The 22,237-nt window shown below is 37.7% G+C and overlaps 3 protein-coding genes across 3 annotated transcripts; all 3 read right to left on the reverse strand.

Moving 5' to 3' along the window:
• Nucleotides 1-8,737: 8,737 nt before the first annotated feature.
• Nucleotides 8,738-10,966, reverse strand: LOC128127937 (receptor-like protein 46). The gene has a single exon (XM_052766687.1). It carries the CDS (start codon nucleotides 10,964-10,966, stop codon nucleotides 8,738-8,740), a length of 2,229 nt encoding a protein of 742 aa, XP_052622647.1.
• A 6-nt stretch (nucleotides 10,967-10,972) lies between these two features.
• LOC128127938 (receptor-like protein EIX1) lies at nucleotides 10,973-12,428 on the reverse strand. Its single transcript, XM_052766688.1, has 2 exons — nucleotides 12,403-12,428; nucleotides 10,973-11,858 (listed from the first exon to the last, which is right to left on the reverse strand). The coding sequence occupies exons 1-2, from the start codon at nucleotides 12,426-12,428 to the stop codon at nucleotides 10,973-10,975; spliced, it is 912 nt and encodes a 303-aa protein (XP_052622648.1).
• Nucleotides 12,429-20,570: 8,142 nt separating this feature from the next.
• LOC128127595 (receptor-like protein EIX2) lies at nucleotides 20,571-22,110 on the reverse strand. The gene has a single exon (XM_052766221.1). It carries the CDS (start codon nucleotides 22,047-22,049, stop codon nucleotides 20,748-20,750), a length of 1,302 nt encoding a protein of 433 aa, XP_052622181.1. The 5' UTR covers nucleotides 22,050-22,110; the 3' UTR covers nucleotides 20,571-20,747.
• Between the last annotated feature and the right edge of the window lie 127 nt (nucleotides 22,111-22,237).

Consider the following 22,237-nt stretch of genomic DNA (forward strand, 5'->3'; position numbering starts at 1 on the left):
GTCAATTCAAGGAGGAATTGGGATTGTTATTGCTACATAACAATCAAGGTAATATCATAAACCTAATTATATGTTAATATTGATTTCCATATGCTAGAATTAGGGTTTATAGTCTTGGATTCAAAGCATGTACAATAGAGAAACCTAGATCCAAGCATTAGGGTTTGTATGAGCACATAAGATGTCTTATGACCAAAACCCTTCAGTTTCTGCATCCAGTATATATCAGGGTTGTGTATTGGAGATCATCGGGGTTCCCTATCCGATTGATTTGATCCCTATCCCCATGGGGGATTTGTGCATGATAGTCTAAAGATTTATCTACTCTTGTGCAACCTTTAGATTTCTCCACTTGGATTAAGTGCTTAATCGGTTAAGCCACTATGTCCATTTCTCATATCTGCTCCTAATTGATGTCTTAACATGTAAAGTTGGCAACTTTACTCCTCTGCACGTCTTAATAGGAACCAATACTGAATAAAATCCATTATAAGCACACAACACTGTATTTGCATACAATTAGTTTCTAAAAACAACAAGCCAACAATTATCACACACAACAACAGATGTAAGCATTTCATTTCCTAATTCCTATAAAATTCAATAATCCATTCATAATTATATTTCATTTGATTAAATTTTTTACACAATGGAAATCGAAACGGAAAAAAAAGAGAATCGAAATCAAAAACAGAAACGGAAACACATACATTTAGACAAAATTACATAACTAGTACTTATGGTTTACCAAAGGTCACAATAACAATCCCTGCTATGTTGTTTTGATTAACCTGATCCATGGGGATTATAAAGCTTGCATAACCCATGTAAAAAGATTATCTAATTTACATTATATATTTATAACTACTATTAGGAGTTGCAAGTGTTTTTCAGAACAGAGGACATCACAATAACAATCATATATGCATCATTATATATTACTCTAAAGTTTTATCTTCTTTTCCTTACAGGTCGGTTCCAATATGTGAGACTTAGGTCAGACTGACACTTGAAAGCATAGATGAATTATTGTCCCCATACGATATATCTTTGTTAATACAACGTTAAAATGTTGTCTTTCTTTGTGTTACAGGTCCCAATTTGTGTGTTTTGAAGCATGTTCGAAATTTTGTAAAAAATAAATAGAGCAAGTACATGAAATGAATAAGAATTAGGTCAAATAGAAAAAATGGAAAACTTACCAAGAGAGCGTCGATGACTCGACAATGGAGATGTAGTGGTGTAGATTATGATGACAAATACGGAAGATGAAATATCTCGTGAATCATCATACAAAACATGAACACATGGAGTAAATAAATCTGGTTTAAGCTCTCATTAGTTTTTGATAGAATGGATACAAATGGGTTTTGCAATTTCTCTCTCTAAAACTAACACTCCAAAATGATCATTACATAAATGAGTTTTGCTCACTTCCTTATAAAGGAAATACAACTCATTACCCAATACAAGAGGGTAAGCACTAACACATCCAAGCATGACTTTGCACTCTAACAGGAGAAGGAGAGATGAATCAGAAATAAAGGTTTCTTCTTTTCCCTGTAGTGATTATGGTTTTTGAATTATGGTTTATGAACAATTGGTTTGACTTGAATGTAACTTTATAAAAATATATGTTTATTCTATTTTAAAAATGAAAAAAAAATATTCTGCGATTTGGGACGTTACACCATTATTTTATATTTGTATCATTCTCACACTAGAAATAATGTTTTGAAATATAATTTTAAAATATATCATAATAGTCATGTTTTTTAGTTTTAACCATAAAATAGCCAAAAAAAAGAGACAAAAATAGCCATAAATTTCCCAGGCCACCATTGGCGAAAATGTGGTTCGCCTGCAAAAAAAAATGAAAAATGAAAACGACATCGTTCTGGACATTGTTGAATGTGGAAAGTGAAATCATCTGTGATTTTTTTTAAAAAAACATGTATTCCACATGACTAATTGTTGTTTTTGTTGGTGGTTGATGGCAGTTAGAAACACCATGTTCATACAATGCTATAAATCAATATGTTGTTAGTGGGAACCGATCTAGAAGCAGAAGAGGGTTCGGTAGTAAAAGATGGAAAAAGCTTTGCTAAGATCAGATCCAGTAGAAGAGATAGAAACAATCAAACAGGTATGTGTATCTCTCTAAATGATTCTCACAATGTTGGTGGATATGTTGCCTATGGAACATCGGTAAAATAACAACTCAATTGACAAGTAGTTTATGAAAACCAATATACGTATTGACAAATTCAATATGTCGATCCCAAATATTTTGTACCATATCAAACACTATATCAAACACTAATACCATCATATCAAACATCGATGACATCATTTCAAATGTTGGTTGTATAATATCAAACGCCAATTATACAATACGACTTATTTTTCCGGTCTAAAAACTGGGCCGAAAGGAGAGGAAAGTGGTATTGAAGATGCATATGTGTAACTAACCTTGGAATAAGACTACTAGGTGTGGGCAATATGTTATTATATGTTACCACACATAAAGTGTCCACCTCATCATCCTAGTCACGATTTGGTGTTATAACACCCAAGTTGGAAATGGGCAACACCAAATAACATGAGATAACACCTATTATTTTTTTTGGATGTTTTTAATTTCTATTATTGTATTTTTTTATTTTTTTTATTATATATTTCTAATTTGTTTTATTTTTTTTATTTATGTCATATATCTATATAAAACATACAAATTAATAAAACATAATTTCATTAAATAGTAAATTAAAAATACCATACAAACTTAAAAAAACATTACAAAGCAAAAAAAAAAATTGACCAAAAAACACATGATAGTCCTAAAAACACACGATAATTTAACTAAAAACACTGATAAAGTATTCGTCGTCCAAGTATTTGCTCTTGATCTGTGACAACCCGAACCTTTTTCTAGTTTCCGTTAATTAATTTCCGTTAATAAAATTTTATTTTATTGGGTTCCGTCAACTTCCTTCGGTTTGGAAAATCATTTAACTATATATTTTAAGTTCTATATTCGAGTCGGAACCAAAACCACTCGAAATTTCGGGAATTTCCTTCGAGCAAGACCGAGTTCATGGTCGGACTTGAGTTCACGGCCGTACACTCGTATACGGCCGGCGTTGGGTGGACCTCACCACCGACCAACAACAACCCCTATAAATATGAGACCCTACCCTTCATTTACACTCTTCTGGCCGGACACTCTCTCCTCTTCTCTCTAGACTATCGACTGTACACCCCTAAAAACACCCTTAACCTTCCGGAAAACATCGAGAAACACCATTTGGGGTCATTTCGGAGCATCTAGAACACGTTTCTCGTCGAAATTAGCAACTTTGTTCTTAAGTGTATGGTCGTACACCTTTAAGTTCATTGACCGCACACCAGTCTACGACCGTACACCTTCAAAGGTCGTACTCCTTCAAGGGTCGTACAACGTTCATGACCTTACACCCTGCTCACGACCGCACACTTGTTTACGTCCGTAAACCCCGTACACGGTCGTACACACTTCCTAAGTGGTGTATTTGACTGAAAATCCTACTTCCCTCGATTCGATCAACTCCCGGTAACATTCCTTAACCGAACTCAAGTGTTTTTCTACACTTTATCTAGCGAAATCACTAATTTAAATACATAAATGTATTTAATTGTTATTAGGATCCCGTTAGGTGCCACACGCTACAACTCGAGGGTCATCATTCTAATTCGTGATTTGACGTTTGCACACTACTAACAGTGAGTTCATACCCCTACGCTTTTATGGTTTTTAAACGTTTTCATGGGGGAATACGAGTCAAACACAAATGATTTTTGTGGACCAAAACAAAAGGATTTAACAAGTATAAAACTTATGAAATTGATACAGACAAATGATTTCCACGTTTTTATAGAATATTTAGATATTTTATCCCTTTTGTACTATGTTGAGCATAATGGACGTTTTCAACGTACAACCATAATTGCATAGTTTTCAGATCAATATACGAACCAAATACACAACATACATGCAAACTAAAATAGGTATAGTTTGGGGTTTTCAATACACAGTTTTTACGAATTCAGAGTTATACACTGCTAAACATATAAACTATGGCATATTTAGTTTATGATATACATTACTATAAGAGTACAATATTTAATAATTATTTAAGTATAATTATTACGTTATACAGTATTCAACGGATTCAAATACAAGGGAACAATATATAATTACACGTAAACTAGATTATACATAATTGTAAGACTCTACTTCAAAACTGTACCCTTAGGTGTACTGAATTAAATCCTATCATAGTATAACCAGAGTCTCCTGGAGGGAGAGCGTGAGATTTGTGAATAGATCTATTCGGGACTGACAATCTCACACCTAAACTGCTAGCTACAGTTAGGCATACATGCTTGAGGTGACAAATTTCATTTAACCGACACTTGAAGAACGTCGTAAAGGTCACTAGGTCATATCAAGTATGGTTATACGACTCACAATAAGTATAAACTAACCTTTGTTTACAAGATTTCATTCTTCATTAGTTTTATTTTAATTAATAGAACTATTATACATTACATTAGGGGATTCCAGAGATACAATACCCGGTTTTATTTAAATAATAAAACTACTATACACACTGGTGGTAGCCAGAGTTTTCAAACAGAACTTACTATTTGTACCACTGATAGCCAGGGTTTTCAAACAGAACATTCTACACAAAGGTTTTCATACATATATCATCATACAAGACATCTAGTAGTAACCAAACATACAAACTAATATGTTTTATATACTACAACCGGATACAATAACAAACATTCATGGTTAGTTCTATAACTCTTTAGTTTATGCATCAAGGTTACGTATGAAGAATACTCGATAGACTGTGGGATATGTGGTTTCCGCCTCATTTCCTGTTCCTTGTTTGGTTGTGGGCTTAGGGCAGATCCATATAACCAACTATCTGTTCGATTTTTGTTTATACGTGGCTAGCATGAACTAAGTGGTTATAGAGGGAACTGATATTATCTCACTCTTACTAAAGAAAATATTGGATTTTATTGGAAAACATACGAACAGAGTCATCAACAGGTTTTCATTACAAAAACATCGCTTATGAACTCACCAGCTTTATGCTGATACTCTTTCAAAACTGCTTGTATTCTCAGGGAATCAGTAGACAGGTACCTCCTGGAGTTTTGAGAAGACGGAGTGCATAGAGTCACGTCTTATTATTTTGATTATACTTTTGATATATAAAAACAAGAATCAAACAGATGTAAACCCTTTTCATATAATGTATTCAATGTATTGGTTGTGTTTACAATGATTGTTATGATACAATTGTTGTGATACTACACATGACGTCATCCACCCCCGAACGTTTCCGCCGTTCCGGTTTGGGGGGGGTGTGACACGATCTTTGCCTTCCTCCTCCATATCAATTCTACTCGTGTTGGTCGCATATTTTCTTTGTTTGTCATAAGAATTGCCAAATCATTCGATATGCGATCTTGCTCGGCTTCATGACGAAGAAACTCCAAATGCTAACCTTGCAATTCATATCTATTATTTGCGACTTCCGGGTGGGCGTCGAATTTTTGTTTCATTTATGCGTGCTCTCGAAGCCGACTTTCATTCTCCTCTGCATGTCGTTGAGCGCGCTTTGCTTTGTCGCACCCCATTGGTCGTTGTGGCAGAGAGATTTCCTCGATGTCGTCAAAGTCATCCGGGAGCTCATCGGTGTCCGCGTTGAGGTCGGTGTTCGTGCGTCCGTCAGAAACATCAACCGAACTCGAACCACGAGACCACTTTGATTGTTATCCATTTTGGATCTTTCCTTACGATCTCCCAAATTTTTTCGTGCTCAAATATGTGACCCGTTTGCACGTGATATTCCTCCCTCGTAGCTCTAAGCGCATTGAACTTATTTGCACCACTTTGTGTTGCAAAGAAAGTTTGTTGTAGATAGAATTGAATTTGGTGCACTTCCGGTTAATTTGAGTCCATTTGCCACTAAGCATATCGTGAATGCGATATGTGTCATTCTTGTTCAAAATTGTGCGGAATTTGACAACCACGGCTTCCCAAAAAGCAACTCTCCTCATATCATTCCCCAAAGTTGGTTGTTTTGAAGTCCCGAACCAAGCCACCGCCAACGCATGCTCTTCCTCCGGTGTCCACCATGTTGGAGGTGCTTCCATTTGCTCCGCCCCGCCCCGGGCTCTTTTCCTTTCTTTTTTGATCTCCCTTTTTTCCCGATGCTTTTCAACTACCCCCGACTTGCATCTTGATAACCATTTCTTGTGTGGATGGGTGTTGTGTGGTTGTTTGTTGCATAAAAGGCGAGGTAGTGAATTGTAGTGGGGGTGAGGCGGGATTGAAAAAGTTGGTGGAATATGGAATTTGTGGTGAGTTTTGCGAGTTGAGGAGGTTTATGTAGCCCTCGTATGCCACAAATCCTATTGGAGTGGGTGTGTTTGTGTTTGGAGGAGTATTCGGATTTTGATCCATAGTTGGTTGATTTTTGTGTTTGTGTTTTGAGTGTAAGAGAAATAGAGATAGATATAGAGAAATAGATGTATAGGTAATAAGAATGAGGTATATATATTATATGTAATGTAAAAAAATTTAATTAGTAATTTTTTTTATTGAAGTTACCGTTTTTAAACGGTTTAATTTTGAAATATTGTACCATTTTTAAACGGTCAAAAGTTTGCAACGTTCGGATTTATGCACGCTACACCCTGTTACCACAATAACGAACGATAACATAACACGTAATAACAGGAGGGTGGGGAGGTGTTCACCCGTTATGGCGATGCCACATCGGATAACGCCATAAGGGCGTTGCCCACACCCATCCGTCTAACTATAGGAAACATACACTCAACTACTAGAAAAATGTACCACGGTCTGTAACTCAAATGAGTCCATGAACCACAATTAGCTATTTTTGTTGATGATCAAGACCAGCTAAGAGTATACGTAAATAAGAACAAAAGGCAAATACAAGTAGAAAGAAGTATATTTAATCAAATTGTATCTGAACTGAAAGAAACAAAAAGGAATATCAAGATGTTAAACCCGTTGAAAATCTTGCAGCATGAAAATGCTCAAAGACACATCAAGGGCTTACACTCAAGGAAAAAGGTGATAAAACAAAAAACCTATTGCTTTTGTGTATGCTCGACGGCTTTGAGTTATCTTATTATTTATTCCATATCTTGATGTGTCTGAGCATGTTGATGTTGTAATTTGATAACTTTGCATCAGTTCTGTACTCTTCTCTTTGCGTAACCATTCTATTTCAGCTTCCCTTTGGATTTCAATTCTATGTAATTACCTGCTGAGTTGATTTAAGTCCCACCTTCAAATATTCTTCAAAAGTTACCTCTTGCTAAACCCCTCATAAGAAATGTTCATGCACAAACTCCCACCTATTCAATAAATCTTGCTAAATCCCTGAATCAAATCACAGAAACCAATAAAAGATGAATGTGTAAGAAACTAAACACCACCAAAAACCAGAACAACCATGCATGTACGGTGTTGTTTATCATTCATAATAACATAACCAAGACCAAAACTTTCCCCCTTTGCATGAAAAAAGAAAAAGAAAATTTACAAATAGAAAAATAGATAATAAGTGGATACCTGATTCTAACTAAACTATTTGAAAAATAGACCAAGATATGTAACTTAAATGATTCCTTGATTTTACAATTAACTGTTGTTGATGATCAAGACGAACCAAGAGTAAAAGTAATAATTTGGAAAAGCAAAATACAAAAAGAAAGAAGTATAGGCAATAAACTCGTATTTGATTTGAAAGCAACAAAATGGAAAATCAAGATGTTGACCACAGGAATTGTAAAACTCATGGACATTCTTGCAGCATGACAATGCTCAAAGACACATCTAGGGCTTAAACACAAGAAAAAAGCAATAACACAACCTTGACTGCTTTTAAGTTTTTTCTTTATTGATTCCATATAATGATGTGTCTAACCATTTACATGTTGTAACTCGATAACTTCTTGCATCATATCTGTCCTCTCTTGGCATAATCATTTCTATCTCAGCTTACATTTTAATTGTTGTTCCCTTTTTTGTTACCCGCTGAGAGTAATTAGACTGCCACCTTGGAATGTTCTTCATATGCAACCTCTTGCTAAACCCTTCAACATCGTTCACTTGCAAACACCCATCTGTCCCAATAAATCTTGAGAAATCCATGAATCAAACTATACAAACCAGTAAAAGAGAATGCGCAAGAAATTAAACAACACCAAAAAACCAGAGAAACCATGTATGTTGTTATTTTTTGTTCACAAGAGTAGGGCCAAAACATCAACCAAGGCCTAACCTTTCAGCTTTCATCCTTCACCCAATCATCTTCTTCTTTAACATGAAAAACAAGAACATCTACAAAAAAATGGATAATGAGTCGATCGATTACCTGATTCTTAGTTGGAGCCATGGAGATGAAAAGTGGTGGATGCTACAACAAGTCAGTGCGAGAGAAGTAGCAGGTCAAGAGCACAATAGCTTATTACAAATGTCATACAAATCTAGTCTAATAATAACAACTTGATATTATATAAATTCTGAATATAACAAACATTCCAAGATTGAAACATATATAAATCCACATTACAAACACGGATCCAAATATTAATTGATAAGCATATATTCAAGAACTACTCAGATTCCAAGGATCTATGCGGCTTCTCTTCCTCTCTTCATCTTGGCAATTGTTACCACGACTGCAATGTATATCCTGTCCATGGTTTCCTCAGCAAACATGAAAATCTTGTGTCTCCAGTGCTTCTTCAACAGCAGAACTCCAATAACACCCCAAAACCCTGTTGCAAATCCACTCATGATGTCCAGGTAAAACCACCATACCTTCATCAACTTGCCAGCTGCTTTATGTTTCTTCTTGAGAGCTGATGTCGTTGGGTCTTGATGATTTAAGCAATTGTTTGGCAATGGAGGTCCATGGAGATCTTTGTTCCCAGCATATATTGATGGATCATCATTAAGGGTCTGCAACTGATGGCCTGTTGGAATTCTTCCTGACAAGTTGTTGTGTGACAAATTCAAATGACTCAAAAAATTCAAATCTGCCATGCTTGGAGGGATCATCCCGGTCAACTCGTTTCCAGATAAATCAAGAGATTCTAACTTCATCATGTTTCCAATGCTTTCTGGAATCATCCCACTGAGATGATTATTGGACAAATTGAGACCCAACAACATACAAAGTGCAGTTAGCTCGACAGGTATTACTCCAACAAGTTTATTGCTTGAAAGGTCCATGTTGAAAACTATATCCCAATTTGTTGTATATTCAAGATCAACACCTTTCATCACCTGAATCACATTCTCGTTGAGATCAAAAATGACATTATACTGCTTTTCTGCACCCTTCACCATTGCATTCAACTCTTGTAGGCAATGAGGGATGTTTCCCCTTAAGTTGTTGTATGCAACATCCAAAATTTGAAGTTTCGACATTTTGCACAAAGATTCTGGAATTTCCCCAGTGAATTTATTCCCGTGTAATCTTAAAACCATCAAATCTGTCAGCTTTTCTCCGATCCAATGGGGTATGTTTCCGAACAGTTGATTATCACCCACATCTAACACTCTTAAAGATCGTAAATTTCCCAATTCTCGGGGAAGTTTACCAGTGAACTTATTGTCGTTCAGTTTTAACCAATACAAATATGAATGCTTGAGACCTATATGGCTTGGAATGACACCTGAAGGCAGATTCGAGCTTAATATCAGGTTTTGCAACTCTTGGAGATTCTGGAGACACTTGGGAATTCTCCCTGTTAACCTATTTCTGGAAAGGTCAAGATATCTTAAATCTGTCCTTCTGCACAGTGACCTTGGAATCGACTCGTTGAAAATGTTATTTACTAGTATTAATGCCTCTACATATACCACATATTTCTCACAGACATTTTTTCCATTAGGAAGGTTTGTCAAAGGTTCATTGAGTTTGTTGTGAGAGAGATCTAAGAAATAAATGACAGGCATCTCCCGCAACCATGTGGGCACAGGTCCAGAAATTGAAGCATTGGACAACACTAACACCTTAAGTGCCCTTTGATTTCGAAGCCACTGCGGAAATCCATTTGTAATATTGCAAGAACCGAGTTGAAGAATTCTCAATTGGAATGGAGGAATCCACTCACATGAAACATTGAATGTTAACTTGGTGTTAGAAGAAACATACAAGTACATCAACATGGAAAGGTTAGCAAAATGGGCTTCGGAAACTACTCCTTCTAAGGAATTGACTGAGATATCTAGTGAAATGAGTTTGGCAAGCTGCCCAATTGAGACGGGAATAGTCCCATTTAACAAATTTGAAGACATCGAGATTGCTTGTAAGGAAACAAGTCTTCCTAGAGATGCTGGGATGGGACCTGTTAACTGATTGGATCCTAGATACAAAGATTTTAAAGCTGCAAGATTTCTAAAGGATTCTGGAATTGAACCATTCAATTGGTTATAAGAAAGGTCAAGTGTGCAAAGATTCCCAAGGAATGTAGGAATGGGACCGATTAACCGGTTATCAGATAAATATAATTCTTCTAAATATCTTAATCTTCCTAGAGATTCGGGGATTGGACCTGTCAAACTGCTATTCCATACACTTAAGACTCTCAAATTGGTTAGTCTTCCAAGTGCTTCTGGAATCGTACCATTCAAACACCCACTTAAATCCAACCGCTCCAAAGCATATTGGGAGCATTCTGAAACGTTTTGCGGTGGGTCAATCCTTTCTATTTCAAAAGGATTCCTCAATGCAAACAACTGTTTCAGGTGACACTGTCTCCAGATTCCAACATCCTCAATATTCTTAAACTGGTTAACAGAAAGATCAAGCTCTAGAAGGTTAGGCATAATAGGAACCGAAGAATGCAGCATGTTTCTTCAGAGATGGACTCTTAAGGAACTCATATTACTGAAAACAGATGGAAATATGCCTTCAATTGAATTCCAGCTAAGATCCAGGTGTTGGATGTTAGAAAGCATAGTGATATTAAAATGAGCGGAAGATAGAAAAGTCTTATCAAGCCCACAAAGTGACAAATGCAGCTCTGATAAAGAACGGATCATGTTTAGCACGTTTGCAAAGTTCCATGCCAAACTAAGATTAAATTTAGAAAGATCTAGGAATGTTAGGGATGTCATGTTTCGGAAGAATCCAGGGAGTGGGCCTTTGAAAGAATTAGAGCCAAGATCAAGGCGTTTTATGTTGGCAAGAATTCTACTCGAATTAAGAGAAGGACCAAGATGCACATTGGAAAGTCCACAACCACGCAAACTTAACTCTTTTAATGAACAAAGATTGTAAAGCATCATGTCCATGTTTTTTGCTCCGCCAAGATCCACCCAACTCAAATCGAGATGCTTGAGTGATGGAAGGCCAAAAGTCCATGACATATCATCCGATGTTAGATTATAATTTGAACTGAGATCCAAAACCTTTAAATTAGAAAGATTTCCAATGTGAGGAGGAATAATACCTTGAAAACAAGCATAAGAGAGATTGAGATATCTCAGCTCTTTGAAGGATCCAATGAACTCAGGGATCCGGCTTCCTTGATAAAAATTCTGACTCAAGTCCAGGTACTTGAGATGCCTCAACTCAGCCAAAGAAGAGTTCACCTCATTACCAACTAAATAGCTCCCTCCTTCACCAAAATCTCCTCTGAGATTGAGGCTGTCAACGGCGGTTCCAGTGAGACTGTCAACGGTTCCAGTGAGACTGTCACAGTGGATTCTTTCCCACAGGCAACAACTTACAACATCGTTACTAAATTCCGAGATACAATACAAACGAACATATGAACTATAATTGGTATAGTTTACGGAACGTACGCACCACTTTTACTAAGTTCATATTTCACTACAGTAACAAACATATAAACTACATTAGGTATAGTTTATGGAACTTACATACAATTATTCATTACAAAGTGATTTTCATTTATTTTACATGTAATCGTCAGTATAGCTTTACGAAACACACTTCAAGTACTTACCTAAGTACCAACCAAGCTCTGAAATTATAATCAGAGTCTCGTGGAGGGAGAGCGTGAATTTGTGTATAGATCTATACAGGACTGATAATCTCGCACCTTAACTGTCAGATACAATTAGGCCGGCAAGCCTGGGGTGACAAATGTCATAACTATTACGACACCTGAAGAACATCGTTTCAGGCTATCCTAGGTCATCAAGCATGGTTATACTAACTCACAATTTGGTATTGAACAATACGATTAATATAAGAATACATAAACAACTTCAAGTAGTTTTATTAAATGATACAACTACCATACAGTGCTTTACATTACAGCTGGTGGAATCCAGGCACATACATTTATAGAGTTTTCATACAAGTATACTACAAAATACTATTTTCCAGTACATAGAAACTTACATTTCAGGGAAACATACATTTTCACTTAGTTTTATTTACTAATAAGACTATTAAATACTAGTAACTAAGTACAACAATTATTACACATTTTTGTCTTATGGCATTAAGACTACAATACATTTACAACAAAAAAATATAGGATTTTCTGGGAGAACATACTAACATTTTCAAAGAACAAAGACAAGCTTTCTATCTCAAAAACATACTTATGAACTCATCAACTTAAATGTTGATACACTTTCAAAATCACTTGTATTCTCAGGAACCAGTAGACAGGTACACTACAGGTTTTTTAGAAGACGAAGCATCCAAGGTATCACATCTATAATTTTTGGTATACATTTTGATATTATACAAACAATGTTGCAAATACAATGTAAACACTATATTATCAATGCAATGGTTGTTATTACTTTGATTACTATTATTCAATTGTTGTGATATTATACATGACGTCCTCCGCTCCCGAATGTTTCCACCGTTCTGGTTTGGAGGTGTGACAACCAACCCCAAAAAATATCCTAAAGGGATCAAACTTGTAATAAACTCATAGTTTTTCTTTAAACTTTTTTTTTTTTGTAAATTTTAACTTAATTAAATTTTAATTAATAATAAAAGTATAAGTTTTTAAATTATTTTACATTTATTAAGTATGATAGGTTTTATCCATAAACGCCAACAACATTGATGAAAATCGTAACAATATAAAACTTATTGTGCAAAAAACTTTATGCTAACTTCAACTTTGACGTGCTCCATTGGATTATGATTTGGGTTTAGCTCTAACAATGATTATATAGTTTGAATAATGGTTTGTCTTTGTTGGGATGATAAAAGTATTTTCGGTTGGAACCATTCATTTCAAAGATATTATATACAAATGGATTTCTACAAGAACTTTTATGTTTACATTATGGTTTACTCTGATTTGTTACATTTGTCACTTTTATGGAACCAATTGTTGGTTCAACATAGAAAACGCGACACTTATATATAAATAGTTTCTTCTTGTCTTGATAGTTATTCATTTAATGGATCTTTAGGTTTGGTTGAATTTGACTCCCAAGAGATTTAACATTGTAGTTGTGACTCCTATAAACAAACATTGTTGAATCTAAACAACTTCATGATTTCCAAAATGGTGGAAATCATAATTTGTAAGCATGGTATGTTTTTCATCTTCTTTAACCATGTTCTATTCATAAAATTGTTTTGTTTGAACTTTCACGGTTTTCGGATTATGTTTTACTAGTCGTCAAATTTGATAAGTAATAGAACGTTATTGATGAAATCGATGAAATTAACAAAAAATATTTGGTCAATAGTGGAACCTTGTCATATAATCAAATTGAACAAGATAGACAGTTGCATTTTACAAGTTAAATGTACAACCTTTAATATAAGAAGTTCTCTAGCAATTGTTGCATCATGGGCTGCAGTTAATATACATGAAGGGAAGAACAAGGCGTTGCTTTCTACAACACTACATAAATGAATTCAAAACTTGATCATATAACCTACACTATATACGAACATGAAAGTACTATGTTGACTTTTGTTACACAAGACAAGATTTCTAAGGCTATTTTCAAAGAGGATCTAAGAAGTGGGGGATTGATATTGATACAGATACACGTCTAACAATCAGAAAAGGGAGCACGTTGGGACCACTAAGAGTGTATTCTAGAAGGGGAAAAAGGGCAAATCCAGAAAGTGGCTAAGTTGGTTAGGGAGAGAGAAGAGAATAAAAGGGAGGAGAATATTTGGTTTTGATCATCTTGTTATTTGTTATGTTTGTTTTAGCTCAGGAGTATTCATGCTCTATGAGAGAGGGACCATTCCCTGGACAATCTTTTGATTGGTTTTGATTACGTTTAATCAATAGAAATTATCTCTCCTTCCATTCATTTCAGCTCTTACAAAATTTTCTTACATAAGCTAGTATTCTATCAATTTCCATTCTCTATCACTGGTCCGACCTGCTACGCTCTGCCTTGAGTAAGGAATGGTTCAGGCTACAGTTGAAACTCGATCTCAGGCATCCCGTCTAGATCACCATGACGAGCAGATTTCCCAATTGCAAGCTGATTTGACGGCGATACAATCTAAGATAGACAGAGAACGGGAAGAAATGGTGGAATTTCGGCAGTATATGATGAACTGGGTTAAGAAGCAAGATAAATCCGTGGCATCCGGTGCCGATGGTTCTTCCGGTGGCGTTTCTGGTATGGGAAGCGGTTCTCCATTTGTACAGACTCCTTTGATTCACATTCCTGGGTCAGGGAGTGGTTCGATTCCCTTCTCAGGAGCAACGGGATCTGTGGCTGGTGGGTTACCCTGGGCTGTGAAGAAAGTGAAATTGCCTGAGTTCTATGGATTCGATCCTCAAGGATGGATCCAAAAGGCCAAACTCTTCTTCGAGATCAATGGCACCGATCCTTCTCTTCGTATACGATTGGCTCAACTCAGCATGACGGGTGTTGCTCAACATTGGTTTTCTATTGTGCGTCAGGTTCATGAATCTCTCACGTGGGAGCAATTCCAAGAGGAATTAATTCAGCGTTTCAGTGGTTTGGAGATCCAAAACCCCTATGAACAACTCGCTTCGATTCAACAACTGTCTTCCATAAACGATTACATTGATGATTTTGAGTATTTGATGGCCCTCGTTCCCAAGATGCCTGAAATGCAAGCTATGGGGTATTTTATGGCTGGATTGCAAGATGAAGTGCGACGGTGGGTTCGATTGCAACGTCCTCACTCACGTTTAGATGCGATGTACTCCGCCAAAGACGTCGAAGAAATCCTCCGACCGACCACCGGTAATATTTCCCAAACCCGTTTTCGTTATCATTCAGCTCCTGGATCGGGTTCGGATTTTGGGTCGGATATTAAATCTTTCAGTGGAAGTCGGGTTGACCCAAAAGGATTTACTAACCCTAAACAGACGGAGCGTATCCCAATGCAACGAATTGATGGCCATCGTTCTCTCTTAGCTTCTCGTTCTTCGAGTACGTCCCCACTCGATCCTCCTTCTCATCCTCATTGTGACAGAGGAGTTCGATCTTTGACACGCACCGAATGGGAAGAACGTCGGAAAAAAGGCTTATGTTTCCGATGTGGTCAACAGTTTGGTCCAAATCACAAATGTCCAGAAGGAAAATTACGTGTGTTGATACTGGGCGATGATGAAGCATATGAGGGAAGCCAATTTATCCTTACAGAATCACCCATTCCAGAGGATACATCTTCTCTTCCAATCGAGGAAGGGCACTGCGCTGCGTTAGAGTTCACTGGCTCATCAACCGAATGTAGTGGAGGTAAAACCCTTAAATTTGATGGTGAACTCTTAGGGATTCCTGTTGTGGTCCTTGTGGATAGTGGAGCCACTCACAATTTTGTGTCACGTCAGTTGGTATTGGCTTTAGGCATCCCTTCTGTCCAATTTTGTGGGATCAACATTAAGTTGGGAGATGGCCATGTGGTTCGGGTGACTGAGAAATGTCTCCACCTGCGTATCTTGATGGGGGGGTTGTTCTTTTGAAGTGAATACGTTAGTGTTTGACACGGGGAGTACGGATATCATCTTGGGCATGGAATGGTTGAAGACATTGGGTGAAGTGACACACAGTTGGGATAAGTCTTGGATGCGGTTTTCGTATCAAGGCAAGATTGTTCAGCTTCAAGGTTTAGCTCCGGGCCAACATTCTCAAGCTTCCTTACACAAATGGTTACAGGAGAACCCATCCACCACAACCGACCAATGCATCCCTCGTACTCCCGGTGGGTTGATTACTTCTATGGAAGATATGCCTTTAGCAGTTGATCAGTTAGCTGAGTTGCATTCGCTGCTTAACCGATTTGGTGCAGTTTTTCAACCTCCCAAGGGCTTGCCTCCTTCTCGGTCACATGATCATATGATCAACTTGGCCAATCTTCATGAACCGGTGTGTGTCAGGCCTTATCGTTATCCGCATGCTCAAAAGTCTGAAATTGAAAGACAAGTTCAAGAGCTGTTAGATTTGGGGATGATCCGACCTAGTAAAAGTGCTTATTCAAGCCCGGTGATCTTAGTTCGCAAGAAAGATAACACTTGGAGAATGTGTGTGGATTATAGAGCCCTAAACAAAGCCACTATTCCCGACAAGTTTCCGATTCCGGTGGTGGAAGAACTATTAGATGAATTATTTGGGGCATGTTATTTTTCCAAACTCGACTTAAAATCGGGTTATAATCAGATCAGAATGCATGAAGACAACATTGAGAGAACAGCTTTTCGTACCCATGATGGCCACTATGAATACTTGGTGATGCCTTTTGGATTGATGAATGCTCCGGCCACATTCCAAGCGGTGATGAATGATGTTTTTCGCCCTATGTTACGGAAAAAAGTGGTTATTTTTTTTGATGATATATTGGTATACAGTGCTTCTTGGAATGAACACTTAAAAGATTTGGAGGACGTGATGTACATTTTGGAACTTAACCACTTAGTGGTCAATCACAAGAAATGTTCATTTGGGAAAAAATCGATTGAATATTTGGGCCACATCATCGATGGGCAGGGTGTTGCAATGGACCCAACAAAAGTCGAGGCAGTGGTGGAGTGGCCAGTTCCCAAACAGTTGAAAGGGCTCCGGGGATTCCTGGGATTAACGGGATACTATCGCAAATTCGTTAAAAACTATGGGAGCATAGCACGACCGCTAACAGAATTAACAAAAAAAGATGCTTTTAAATGGAATTCGGAGGCTCAATTGGCTTTTGAGAATTTGAAAACAGCGCTAGTCACAGCCCCTGTTCTGGCATTGCCTGATTTCTCACACCCCTTCGTCGTTGAATGTGATGCTTCTGGTAGAGGTATTGGAGCGGTTCTGATGCAACATAATAAACCAATTGCTTACTTCAGTAAGGCCTTGAGTAATCAGAATATGTCCAAATCAACTTACGAACGCGAGATTATGGCATTGGTCCTTGCAGTTCAACACTGGCGAGCTTATTTATTGGGAACAAGATTTGTGGTGTACACAGACCAAAAAAGCCTAAAGTTTTTATTGCAACAACGTATTACATCCCCGGATCAACAAAATTGGGTTGCAAAACTGTTAGGATACAATTTTGACATCCAATATAAACCGGGCCGGGAAAACAGGGCAGCGGATGCTGTCTCGCGTCGAGCCGAAGCAGGGGAGTTGACTCAATTACAATCTACTCCACTATGGGTTCAAGGGGCAGAATTGATCAAAGAAGCACAGGAAGATGTGGATATTCAACGACTAATTCAAGCATGCCAAACACATCCTACTAGCCATCCGGGCTATTCAGTCCGCAATGGAGTTTTGTACTATAAGGATCGATTAGTGATCTCTCGCCAGTCTAAGTTTATTCCTGACCTCCTCCATGAGTTCCACACGTCAGCAACCGGAGGACATTCGGGGTATTATCGCACCTATCGACGGCTGGCAGCAAATTTATATTGGCCTGGTATGATTGCTTGTATTAAGCACTTTGTGCGCGCTTGTGATGTTTGTCAACGGTGCAAGGCGAGTTCGTTGACTCCTGGGGGCTTATTGCAGCCATTAGAGATTCCAAGGGCAATTTGGGAAGATCTCTCCATGGATTTTATACTTGGACTTCCCAAGTCCAAAGGGTTTGATGCGATTTTCGTTGTTGTTGACCGATTGTCTAAATATGCCCATTTTATACTTTTGAAACACCCATACACCGCCAAGATGGTGGCTGAAGTCTTTGTTCGTGAGGTGGTCCGCCACCATGGCATCCCCAAATCCATTGTGAGTGATCGTGATCCCTTGTTCATTAGTAAGTTTTGGTAGGAAATTTTCAAATCTCAAGGCACCCACTTGCATATAAGTTCGGCTTACCATCCGGAATCTGATGGCCAGACACAAGTAATTAATAGATGCTTAGAAGCATATCTTCGTTGTTTTGCAGTAGATCAACCGCGTTTGTGGGCTCATTGGATCCCCTGGGCTGAGTTTTGGTACAATTCCACATTCCATGGATCCACAGGCATCTCTCCTTTTGAGGTGGTTTATGGGCGCAAACCACCTACCATTTTTCAGTATGTTCCAGGCGAAGTGCGCGTACAGGCTGTATCTCAAGAGTTGCAAGACCGTGATGAAGCAATTCGACAATTGAAGATCCACTTAGCTCAAGCACAGAGTAATATGAAGACTCAAGCTGACAAAAAACGGCGAGATGTTCAATTTCAGGAGGGTGAATGGGTGTATGTTAAACTCAAACCATATCGACAGATGTTTGTGTCTAGCAGGATACATCATAAATTGGCTGCAAAATTTTTTGGTCCATTTCAGATTCTAGAAAAAGTAGGCCCGGTGGCTTACAAGCTTCAGTTACCCCCTACATCTAAAGTTCATCCTGTTTTTCACGTGTCTTTGCTCAAAAAAGCGGTGCCAACTCCAGTGGATCCAACTCTTCCTTCGGATTTGGAGGTGGATACTGGCGATATTTTAACTCCTGCAGCAGTTTTGGCTACTCGTGTCGTCGGGGATCCTTCCGACAAGGTGGAACAATGGTTGGTGCATTGGAAAGGTCAAGCGCTGGAAGAAGCTACATGGGAGGATGCTTTCACTATCCAAGAACAGTTTCCAAATACAAGTCTTGAGGTCAAGACTTTAATTGATGGGGGGGAGTAATGATACAGATACACGTCTAACAATCAGAAAAGGGAGCACGTTGGGACCACTAAGAGTGTATTCTAGAAGGCGAAAAAGGGCAAATCCGGAAAGTGGCTAAGTTGGTTAGGAAGAGAGAAGAGAATAAAAGGGAGGAGAATATTTGGTTTTGATCATCTTGTTATTTGTTCTGTTTGTATTGGCTCAGGAGTATTCATGCTCTATGAGAGAGGGACCATTCCCTGGACAATCTTTTGATTGGTTTTGATTACGTTTAATCAATAGAAATTATCTCTCCTTCCATTCATTTCAGCTCTTACAAAATTTTCTTACATAAGCTATTATTCTATCAATTTCCATTCTCTATCAGATATCTTTTGCACAACCAAAGAAGAAGGGCAAGTCCCCATTGCATCTTTTTGGGTGGGCCAAAAATTACAATTTATCCCATCGGCATTAATCCCGGTCTTTGCACACCAAATATTGGTACTTTTCAAAATAATAAAGGAGACGTAGAAGAGAAGAAAAATGATACTAAAGATTTATATGAGGAACTAATCTTGGAAGGAAACTATAGGAAACAAGTACCAAACTATTTGAAAAATAGATCAAGATATGTAATATATATGACTCCTTGATTCTACAACTAACATTTGTTGTTGATTGATGATCAAGACAAATTGAGGGTAAAAGTAGAAACTTGAAAAAGCAAAATACAAAAAGAAAGAAGTATATGCAATCAATCAACTTGTATCTAAACTGAAAGCAACAAAACGGAACATGAAGATGTTGAAACGCAGGAATTGCCAAACCCTTGGAAGTTTTTGCAGCATGACAATGCTCAAAGACACATCAAGGGCTTAAATACTCAAGAGAAAAGTAATAACACAACAACACAACTTGCTTATGTCCATGCTTGATTTCTTTTAAGTTTTCTCTTTGTGTAATTGTTTGATCTCAGCTTCCATTTGAATTGTTGTTCATTCGTTTGTTAACCGCTGAGACTGATTAGACTTCCAGCCAAACCTCTTGCTAAACCCCTCAGAACCACCTGTCCCAATAATTCTTGGGGAATCCCTGAATCAAATCACACAAACCAGTAAAAGAGAATATGCAAGAAATTAAACTAACACCAAAAACCATAAAAACAAACCATAGAAATCACACAAATCAGTAAGTTACTATTTTATCTTCACAATAGCAGGGCCAAAATATCAATTAAGACCTAACCTTTACCCCTTCGCCCAATCAACTTCTTCCTTAACATGAAAAACAAGATCTACAAAAGAAGAAATAGATAATGAGTCGATTACCTGATTCTTACTTGGAGCCATGAAGACGAAAAGTGATTGATGCGGCAGCAGGTCGATGCAAGAGAAGTGGCAGGTGGAGAGCACAATAGCTTATTACAAATGGCATACAAATATAGTCTAATCTAACAACTTGATATTATATAAAAATACCGAATGATAAATACAACAAACATTTTAAAATTGAAACCTTTAAACAACATCCACATTACAAACATAGATCCAAATAGTAGCATTAAAACAAAAACTTCATTGATAACATATATCCGAGAATTACTTGCATTCCAGAGCGCCTATACAGCTTCTCTTCCTCTCTTGATCTTGGCAACAACTGTTACCATGACTGCAACGTATATCTTGTCCATGATTTTCTCAACAAACCTGAAAATCTTCCATCTCCACTGCTTCTTCAACAACAGAACTCCAATTACACCCCAAAACCCTGTTGCAAATCCACTCATGATGTCCAGGTAAAACCACCATACCTTCATCAACTCCTCAGCCGCTTTATGTTTCTTCTTGGGCATTGTGATTGGGTCTTGATGATCTGAGCAATTGTTTGGCAATGGAGGTCCACAAAGATCTTCGTTCCCAGCATATATTGATGGATCATCAATAAGGGTCTGCAACTGATGGCCTGTTGGAATTCGTCCCAACAATTTGTTGTCTGACAGATTCAGATGGCTCAAAAAAGTCAAAGCTGCCATGCTTGGAGGGATCATCCCGGTCAACTTGTTTCCAGATAAATCGAGGGATTCTAACCTTGTCATTTTTCCAATGCTTTCTGGAATCATCCCACTGAGATGATTATTGGACAAATTGAGACCCAACAACATACAAAGTGCAGTTAGCTCGACAGGTATTACTCCAACAAGTTTATTGCTTGAAAGGTCCATGTTGAAAACTATATCCCAATTTGTTGTATATTCAAGATCAACACCTTTCATCACCTGAATCACATTCTCGTTGGGATCAAGAGTGTGATTATACCGCTCTTCTGCACCCTTCGCCATCGCATTCAACTCTCTTAGGCAATGAGGGATGATTCCTATTAAGTTGTTGTACGCAACATCCAAAATTTGAAGTTTCGACATTTTGCACAAAGATTCAGGAATTTCCCCAGTGAAGTTATTCCTGTGTAGCTTTAAGACCATCAAATTTGTCAGCTTTTCTCCGATCCAGTGGGGTATGTTTCCGAACAGTTGATTATCACCCACATCTAACACTCTTAAAGCTCGTAAATTCCCCAAACCTTGAGGAATTTCCCCAGTAAAGTTATTGCCATTCAATGTTAACCAATACAATGATGAATGATTATTTGCTATATAACTTGGAATGACACCTGAAAGCAAATTTGAACTAAATATCATGGTTTCCAACAATTTCAGATTCTGGAGACACTTGGGAATTTTCCCTGTTAACCTATTTCTGGAAAGATCAAGATATTCCAAATTTGTCCATCTGCACAAGGACCTTGAAATCGACTCATTGAAAATGTTATTTGCTAGTATTAATGCCAGTCCTTTTTCTGGAAGGTTTGTCAATGGTCCGCTGAGTTTGTTGTGAGAGAGATCTAAGATAAAAATGGCAGGCATCTTCCGCAACCATCTGGGCAGAGGTCCCGAAATTGAAGCATTCGACAACACTAACTCAGAGAGCAAGAACTGATTCCGTAGCCACTGAGGAAATCCATTTGTGAGATTGCAGGAACTGAGATCTAGAAAATACAACTGGAATGGAGGTATCCACTCACGTGATACATTGAATGTCAACTTGGTGTTAG

The sequence above is a fragment of the Lactuca sativa genome, chromosome 8, assembly GCF_002870075.4.
Source record: "Lactuca sativa cultivar Salinas chromosome 8, Lsat_Salinas_v11, whole genome shotgun sequence".
Lineage (NCBI taxonomy): Eukaryota > Viridiplantae > Streptophyta > Magnoliopsida > Asterales > Asteraceae > Lactuca > Lactuca sativa.